Source organism: Hyalella azteca, unplaced genomic scaffold, assembly GCF_000764305.2.
Source record: "Hyalella azteca isolate HAZT.00-mixed unplaced genomic scaffold, Hazt_2.0.2 contig15353, whole genome shotgun sequence".
NCBI lineage: Eukaryota > Metazoa > Arthropoda > Malacostraca > Amphipoda > Hyalellidae > Hyalella > Hyalella azteca.
Genome location: NW_025945209.1, coordinates 115,232 through 124,976, shown reverse-complemented (window position 1 = coordinate 124,976; position 9,745 = coordinate 115,232). Strand labels below are relative to the sequence as shown.

The 9,745-nt window shown below is 38.1% G+C and overlaps 1 protein-coding gene across 1 annotated transcript in view; it reads left to right on the top strand.

Annotated features, from left to right (window-relative positions):
- Nucleotides 1–2,552: 2,552 nt before the first annotated feature.
- Nucleotides 2,553–9,745, top strand: part of LOC108674459 — a 17,014-nt gene continuing 9,821 nt past the window's right edge. Inside the window, exon 1 of the mRNA XM_018162408.2 lies at nucleotides 2,553–2,815. Within this exon, the coding sequence (XP_018017897.1) occupies nucleotides 2,724–2,815 (92 nt within the window). The 5' untranslated portion in view covers nucleotides 2,553–2,723. The remainder of the gene's footprint in view (nucleotides 2,816–9,745) is intronic.

The window sequence follows — 9,745 nt, the reverse complement described above, 5'->3', positions numbered from 1 at the left end:
AACCGATTGTTGCATCCGTTTGCTTATATTGAAAATAGAATTATTTAAGCAAGTATTTCTTGCATCAGAGATAATTCAAAGTTTGTTAATGTTAACAGCATTATAATCCATGCAGAAACGTGCATTTTTTACATAGATATTAAAAATTTAGGCTCTATGACTTGTATATATACTATGCGTACCTAGGATTTCAAATCGATGCATGCATTCAAATTCAAATAAGGCCCACCCACGGCCAGTGTAGCTGTCGCCCGTCAGCTGCTCAGCTCACCTCTCTTCAGAAGTGTGAAAGCTTTTGCCGGTGAAGGTGAGTTTTACGATCGGTCCATAAAGAAGCGTTGATCGGTTCAAAATGACATAAGACCAGGTTCTTTTGAATAACCTATAGAATTGCACCATGGCCGCGATTGTCACTCGTTTTTGCAGTTGTATGCCGGGTGCTTGCTTTTGTTGTTCTATTTAGTCTCGCTCCCATGAATTGCATGTTTTGTGTCATCGTGTGTGCATCATGGAAAAGTAGTCACAGTAGCTGTAATTACTTTATCAAGTTTACTTCTTTGCAGTCATATTAAAAGACAAATCTTTAACAAACTAATACTTTGTATAATTTTAATTGTTGAGTGAAAGCTGCACCTGCAGCCTTGCTGGCACGCAACATTTCCAAAGTGAATTACCTTATGGCTTATAGAAACTTAACATACCCATATCATAGTGTTTTAAGCCTATAAGAAGTTCATTTTTTTGCCTCAAATAATGTTGTAGGGTAAACGCGGTATATTCCGACACATTAAGGACGCATCGAGAAATGAAAAACTATAAAAAAAACCGTATGCGTTACGCATAGTGACAAACCAGAGATCTTTTAGAATCAGTTAATTTTTAATTTCCTCATTTACTCAAGATTTAAACCAATTTCTTTTGTATGATAATGCTGGTATCCAGAATACTTTACTGGTCTACTTATAGGACTCAAAAATGAACTTGAGACAGAGTCTAAAAAACACTCTGCTTTGCCACTATGGCGTTACGTAAGTTCTGTTGCCTTCACATGACTCTCAAAACACTTCACTACGAGGAAGCAACGATGAAACGTCACAAAATGTTGCCATATTTATTAAAAAGCCTTTAGAATGGAAACCTACCAAATCCCTATATTCTGTCACTTTGTGTGGCAATATTCGACACTTGGTGAGTTGTATTGCATCAGTGCTTCAAATTTAACTGATACGTATTGCCGACATCCACGTGTTTGAATTCCATTTGCTGTGTGAGCTGTATTGGGATACAACACGGCTTTGAATTAGAACATAACAAAGCTTAATATAAAGGAAAAGCTGGAGAGGTGATGGAATTACCTACGATGTCGGAATATACCACGTTTACCTTATCGAAAAACTGGTGTAGGTGTATCAGGAATAATATATGAACCGTCAATATTAGAAATCCATCCTGGTTGCAAGTGACATTAATAAACTCGATGGTCAACTTTTGGGAGGCTTGAAATTTTGAGTGAAATAAAGTAAATAATTAGTGTAAATCAGTTTTGTATCATTGACGACTGACTAATTATTATAGCAAGATCTTTTGGAGTCAGATCAAAGCAGAAGAGTTTTTAACTCGTTGTGAACACCAGAATTGTGAACTGAGGTCGGGTAGATCCTGCATAGCAATTCAAGATTCAACACTGTCCCTTATTACTACCCTGGCCTTAGTACCCTATTTGACGGTAGTGGCTTATAAAAGTAATTCTGCATGAAAAGTCCTATCACGTGTAAATAAATGACCGTAAATTGCATTCGAAAACTTCTGCATTCTAGTTTTTTATTGTTTAAGTAGCTAGTTTGAAAATTCGAAGACAAACAAGATATTTCAATCACAATATTGCAATCACAATATTGTCACAATATTATTGAGAGAATGCAAGGACTGGAAAAGCATAATACGGACTTACCATTTGGCACGATTAGGTTTTGATAGCCACACGAAAAAATTAACAAGTTCCAGTAGATACTAATGATATCGTTACCGGTTTAGTTCGAGCAAGCCTATCAAATCTTACGTTAGCCCTGTAGAAGAGATATATTCCGATCCAGACCAGAGGCGATAACGAAATACCGGACACGCCTATAGTGACAAATCGGGATTAAAAAATTGCTAAACAAAAACGTAAAGTTAGTGTCAAATTCTGCATTGCTCTGAAATCTGTCACTACATTTCAATGACAATGAAAAGATATTAATCGATAAACTATAGAAATATGCACATTTACAACTTATATTAACTATTATATCATTATATGGTATATATTATCTCCGATGTTTCGAAGAAAAATTGTTTTTATTTTCCTAAATACCTGAGCTGTGATAAATTTCAAAAATAATCTGTACGATTCAGATAAATATGAGCTTTTTCCATCTTCGAATACAAATCTAAACATCCTAAAATAAGTGAAATTCGGCCATCAGCCATAGAATTGTGCAGCACCGAATCCGGCCTTTTTAGAGGATCGGAAAGTCAGGTTTCGGACTTTTGAGATTATTGCGGCTGTCGCCACACGTGAGAGGCTAGCGCTAGAGGTCACTGGTCCTCACCTGACTAAGTTGACTGCGTCACTGGTACTGCGTGCGAGCGCGACAGACGTCTGAGTGTAGTTAACTACCGTAATTAACGTGTTTATTTCAAACATTTTGTGAGAAATTGAGTGAGATAATATCTTCACAACCATGGCAGAACTTGTGGAGAAAAAAATGGAGGAAATGATTCCTGAATTAGAGGAAATGGAAAGAATCGGTCTTTTATCAGCTGAAGAACTAAGGTAGCCTAACATTTAACTTTAAAACTTACAATCTATGGTAAAAAATTAAATGTTGACTAAGAACTAATGCATCGCCATGTTAACTGTATTAAGATTTTTATTTCATTATCTGCAGACTGCAATTCTAAATTAGCTGGCTAAGCCCAGCTTAAGCTTGGCCTGACTGTCTGAGCCTCTGACATCCTCATGATCATGCCAGACATGCTTTTACAGTACACTGAGTACAGTCAAATTACTCCAATCCAATTGAATTTGTAATATACTAATAGCCTAGCCCTATTGTATTCATGTATTGAGCAGAATTTTTCAAAGGTTGCTTATAAAAAGATTGTTTCATGTGGGATTTTGAAAAAATGTTAGATTTCCTTTACCTATGTTTTAGGGAAAAAAATGTTTGACTGGAAAATGACTAAGATTCTCAGAACCACCTAGGCCAGGCCCAGGCTGTAGAGTAGGGCCTTTCAGCTCGAGATATTGGCGTCTTTTCAAGCTCTTCATCAGCCACATCGACCTTAAATCGGCGTCCATGGACCATGGCCAATCATAAACTATGGCTCATGCAGCCATGACCGATCATAAACTATAGAATATAGATTGCTTGATCAGCCCTGCTGTCACCGCCGCACCGCGCCCATCTTCAGCTTGTTTGATTGCTTGTATCTGTCACCCGATCACAATGTGCATAGGTCTGGCAAGCCCAATGCTACTGCTGAAAAAACTTGTCAATCTATTGTGTTCTAACGTGATCTCTTGTGTTCTAATGCGACCTATTGTGTTCTAACGTGATCTATTGTGTTCTAACGTGATCTATTGTGTTCTAACGTGATCTATTGTGTTCTAACGTGATCTATTGTGTTCTAATGCGATCTATTGTGTTCTAACATGATCTATTGTGTTCTAACGTGATCTATTGTGTTCTAACGTGATCTATTGTGTTCTAACGCAATGTATTGTGTTCTAACGCAATCTATTGTGTTCTAACGTGTTCTATTGTATTCGAATGTGATCTATTGCATGCTAACGCGGTCTATTGCGTTCTAACGCAATATATTGCGTTCTAACGCGATCTATTGCGTTCTTACTTGATATATTGCATTTTAACGCGATCTATTACATTCCAACGAGATCTATTGCATTTTAGCGCCATTTATTGCATTTAAATGCAATCTATTCCATTTAAACACAATCTATTGCATTCCATCGCGGTCTATTGTGTTCTAACGCAATCTATTGCGTTCAAACGCGATCTATTGCGTTCTAACGTGATCTATTGCGTTCTAACGCGATATATTGCATTCTAGCGCGATCTATAGCGTTCTAACGCGTTCTAACATAATCTATTGCATTCTAATGCAATCTATTGCGTTCTAACGCAATCCATAGCGTTCTAACGCGATCTATTGCGTTCTAACATGATCTATTGCATTCTAATGCAAGCTATTGCGTTCTAACGCAATCTATAGCGTTCTAACGCGATCTATAGCGTTCTAACGTGATCTATTGCGTTCTAACGCGATCTATTGCGTTCTAACGCGATCTATTGCGTTCTAACGTGATCTATTGCGTTCTAACGTGATCTATTGCGTTCTAACGCGATCTATTGCGTTCTAACGCGATCTATTGCATTCTAACATGATCTATTGCATTCTAATGCAATCTACTGCGTTCTAATGCAATCTATAGCGTTCTAATGCAATCTATAGCGTTCTAACATGATCTATAGCGTTCTAACGCGATCTATAGCGTTCTAACGCGATCTATAGCATTCTAACTCGATCTATTGCACTCTAAAGCAATTTAATATAACCCAAGGCAATCTAATGTAACCCAAGGCAATTTAATGTAGCCTAAGGCATTCTAATGTAACCTAATGCATTCTAATGCGCAATCTAATGTATTCTAATTCAATCTAATATAAACTAATACAATCTAATGCTTTCAAATTCAAACTGACACTTTCTACTGCAATCTAAAGCATTCTAATGCAATATTAAGTAACCTAATGCAATGTAATACAATCTAATGTAACCAAATGAAATCTAATATAGGTACCCTAATTAAATTTAAAGCGTTCTGTGCATTCTAATGCATTGCAATGGAATCTAGTGCAATAAAATAAAATCTCAATGCATTCTTACACATTCTGATTCAGTCTATTTAAATTTACTCAATTAGGTTGGCTTGAGTTGAGCTGGAATGATTTGATTAGGGTTGAATTTGGTTGGGTTGAATTGAGTTGGTGTGGTTGAATTGAGTTGAATCAAGTTGGAACAAGTTAAATTGGTTTTGGTTGAATGTGGTTTAATTGGGTTGAGTTTAATTTAATTTTGATTGAGTTGAGTTAGGTGGGGTTGAATTTGGTTGGATTAAATTGGGTTGGGTTGAATTGGTTTTGGTTAGATTGGGTTGGGATTGGTTAGATTGGGTTGGGTTAAATATGGTTAGGATGAATTGGGTTGGGTTGCATTGGGAAGGATTGGGTTGATTTTAATTGGGATCAATTGGGCTGAGTTGAATTGATTTTGGTTGAATTGGGTTGGGTTTGGTTAGATTGGGTTGGGTTAAATTTTGTTAGGATGAATTGGGCTGGGTTGCATTAGGAAGGGTTGAGTTGATTTGAATTGGGATCAATTGGGTTAAATTCGGTTAGGATGAATTGGGTCGGATGCATTGGGAAGGATTGGGTTGATTTGAATTGGGATCAATTGGGTTGGGTTGAATTGGTTTGGTTTGTAATGGCTTGAGTTGAATTGGTTAGGCTTGGGTTGTAATGGTTTGTGTTGAATCGGTTAGGATTGCATTGGGTTGGGTTTGGCTGAATTGGATTGGGTTGCACTGGGTTGGGTTGGGTTTGGTTGCATTGGGTTGGGTTCAGTTAGATTGGCTTGGGTTCAGTTAAATAAAGGTTGTTTGAATTTGGTTGGGATGAATTGGGTGAGGTTGAATTGGGTTGGCTTGGTTCAGGTGACAAGACTAATGATGTAGTGTTTATTTAAAATGATTTACCACAAGCTGCTTTGTTATCCATTGTCAGTGCCATGAGGCTCTCTCAATGCAAGCACTCAAATACATGCACTTAGAACCATGGGAACTGCGCGCTACACCGCGTAGAGTAGTTCCGCTGTCTCTGAGCGCGTATGCTTGGGTGCTCAAATGTAGCTCTCACAGGCGCCGGAACTGCGTGCTACATCGCATAGTTCAGGTGGCTATGAGCTCGTATGCTTGGGTGTGGAACTGTGCGCTACATCGCGTAGTTCAGGTGGCTATGAGCTCGTATGCTTGGGTGCTCAAATGTAGCTCTCACAGGCGCAGGAACTGCGCGCTACATCGCGTAGTTCAGGTGGCTGTGAGCTCGTATGCTTGGGTGCTCAAATGTAGCTCTCACAGCCATTGGAACTATGCGCTACAGCACATAGTTACGATCGTTGCGTGTAGATCAATATGGCGCATCGGCCATATCGATCGTAAATCGCAATTTATGGAGAAGCATAATTGGCGACCGGCGTCCAGTGGCATCCCCCTCGGCGTCTTTGGTGCATGAAATCTGCATCTTCGACCTATGTTGTGCCATGCTCTACAGTCTGGGGCCAGGCATGGAATATATCTACATGGCAAGCCCTGAGCCCCTGACTGGATTTTGTGAGCTGTGGTATTATGGGTTTGGCCAGTTTGCCAACTCTGATTCCATTTCTTTGAGCCATGAATTCCATATCTCAGCCTTGTAATTGAAAACCCCTACTTGTTATTTTAACAAAGTCCCATGCATGTGTTACCCCACATCTCTAATTTTACTCTGAAAACAGTCACTAACATTTGTCTTCACTAAAGTTCACTTAAGCGACAACTGAACAAGTGATAATGCAGTTTGGCCACTCTTACTAGTCTGACGTGCCCGCAACTACTTGATCTTCAAGGAACAGTTTTGGGACTTGTTATTATGTATAGTCAAATGGGGTAAGACAGGATCGCAGCCTTCATGGGGTAAGAAAGGATTGGCCAATGGCATGCATTCTAATTGCACTGAATTTAATTTGACAAAAGAATATGTTAGAGCAATCATTGCCTGTCATTTCAGTGCTTGTTTCAACCCTCTTTTGCAAATAATGAATTTTTGGTTAATTTTCAAAGAAAACCTATGTTAAAGAAGGGTCACAAAATAGTTAACCCTATTTGGGAAATAAGCTCTGTCTGATTACAAAAATTTTTTTGGCCAGGTTTGTGGATGTAGGCAGGTAACCTCAAGTAATAAGCAACTTTTTAGACATACTAGGCATTCCTACCTGCTACCATCACTGCCTGACATGTATTCTAAAATGGGATAAAAAAGGACCGGACATGGGGTAAGACAGGACCACTAAATGATCCTGTTTTACCACACAAGTGGTCCTATCTTACCCCACAAATTTTCCTGTCTTACTCCACAAATTTTCCTGTCTTACTCCACAAATGGTCCTCTATTACCCTACAGTTTATCAAAAATAGTTTTTAAATGAATATATTATCGTGTATTATCGTGTAGGACATGGAGTATTTTGGTCAAAATTTTTGTCTTATGCTCAAACTTCATTATAACTTGTTAGCTTTTTTAATTAGAGAAATTTAGTGCACTATTTTAAATTGCATCAAAGTGATATATAAAATTGGGATGTCTATTCCCATTAGTGAGCTGCAGAACTGTGTGCAAGATTGGCTGGGGGAAAAATCACTGTGTGAAACATGAAAAATAATTATGATCACAACTCTGTGAGAGGGCATGAGCTATGTTTGAAGAAGTACACCACAAAAGCAGTTAGCAAGAAAACAATGACATCTGACACTTAAGTTATTATCCATTGGTTTTACTACCAATTTGATAAATTTTTCAGATAATTACACTAATGGAATATACATGAAGCATTTAGCAGTGCTCTACAATGCACCAAAGCCAACCCACTATTTCTATGCTTAACAAAGTTTTCTCGTGACAAAAACTTCAATGTGACTGATATTAGAGTTGACTTCCCACCACACATAACAGTAAAAAGTGGTTGTTTAATCAAATAATGAGTTTCTAGATGGATAATATTGAATATCAGATTTGTACTTTTATTAAAAACCTTCTAACATAAGAATTACCAGTTGGTCCTTTCTTACCCCAGCCTGGTCCCATCTTACCCCAATGGGGTAAGATGGGACCAGCTCACTGTTTTTAATCTGTACAGAAAACTATGTTAGATGCAAAATGTCTGAGTTGTAGCTTAGAGGCATATTGCATAACTACACCTTGTGATAGGTTTAGGGTTTTTTAGTTATTCATGGTACAGATGCTACAGGCTTGTTAGTGATTTTGGTCCTGTCATACCCCATCTGACTATACTGCATGTTATTTTGGCAGGAGGCAGCAGCATTGAAGTATATATACTGTACTGCAGATTGTGGAAGTTGAAAATTTTATGAAACAATATGTTTGCGAAGTGCAAACTGTGATTTTTTTCAAACTGCAATTTTTTCAATTAAACAATAATTTATGATATTAAAGCCGCAATATTTCATACCTACTGAAATTATATGATATTAAAGCAACAATATTTAAGAAAAATTAGGACTTCTCCAGCCCTGACTTAGGATATACACTATAGTATAGTCTCATAGTTTAGTCAAAGTGACCATGCTGTCCACCAGACTGTAAAGCGTGGCACAACATAGGTTGAGGACACCGATTTCATGCACCAAAGACAAGATGTAGCGTGCAGTCCTGATGGTTCTGAGTGCATATACTTGAGAGAGCCTCATGGCACTGACGATGGATGACAAAGCAGTTTGTGATGAATCATTTTAAATGAACAGACTACATTGTTGGTCTAGCCGCCTGAACTATGCTCCATAGCTCGTACCAAATCCTAACCCAGGTCACCAAACCCAAACCAAGCCAACCCAATTCATTCCAGCCAAATTCAACCCAACCTAATCTAACTGAACCAAACCTAATCTAACTGAACCCAACCCAATGCAGTCAAACCCACCCAACCCAAACCCAACTGAACCCAAGAGCCTTATACTTGAAACCCAAACCTATTCAACCCAACCCAACCCAATGCAATCATGACCAATTCGACCCAATTCAACCCAAGCCATTACAACCCAAGTCAATTCAACCCTGCCCAATCGATCCCAATTCAAATCCATCCAATCCTTCCCTATGCAACCTAACCCAGCTCATCCTAACCAAATTTAACCCAACTCAATCTAACCAAACCCAACCCAATCTAACCAAACCCAACCCAATCTAACCAAACCCAACCCAATTAAACCAAAACCAATTCAACACAACCCAATTCAACCACACCCAATTCAACCACACCCCATTCAACCCAACCAAATTCAACCACACCCTACTCAGTTCAACCCAACCCAATTCAATCCAACATAATTTAATTCAACCCAAATCAAATCATTCCAGCCCAATTCAAGCCAACCTAATTCGGTAAAATTGAATAGACTGAATTAGAGCATAAATTGAATTAGAACATATTAGAATGCATCAAGTTTTCATTTGATTCCAATAGATTTCATTACAATTCATTAGAATGCATTAAATTGAATTAGGGTAGGTACATTAGATTTTATTATGTTGCATTAGATTGCACTACATTGCATTAGTTTACATTAGATTACATTACATTGCATTAGGTTACTTAAGATTGCATTAGGTTACATTAGATTGAATTGGAATGCATTAGGTTGTAAACATTAGATTGCTTTTGGTTACATTAGATTGCATTAGGTTACATTAGATTTCTTTAGAACGCAAAAGATGGCGTTAGAACGCAAAAGATGGCGTTAGAACGCAATAGATGGCGTTAGAACGCAATAGATGGCGTTAGAACGCAATAGATGGCGTTAGAACGCAATAGATGGCGTTAGAACGCAATAGATGGCGTTAGAACGCAA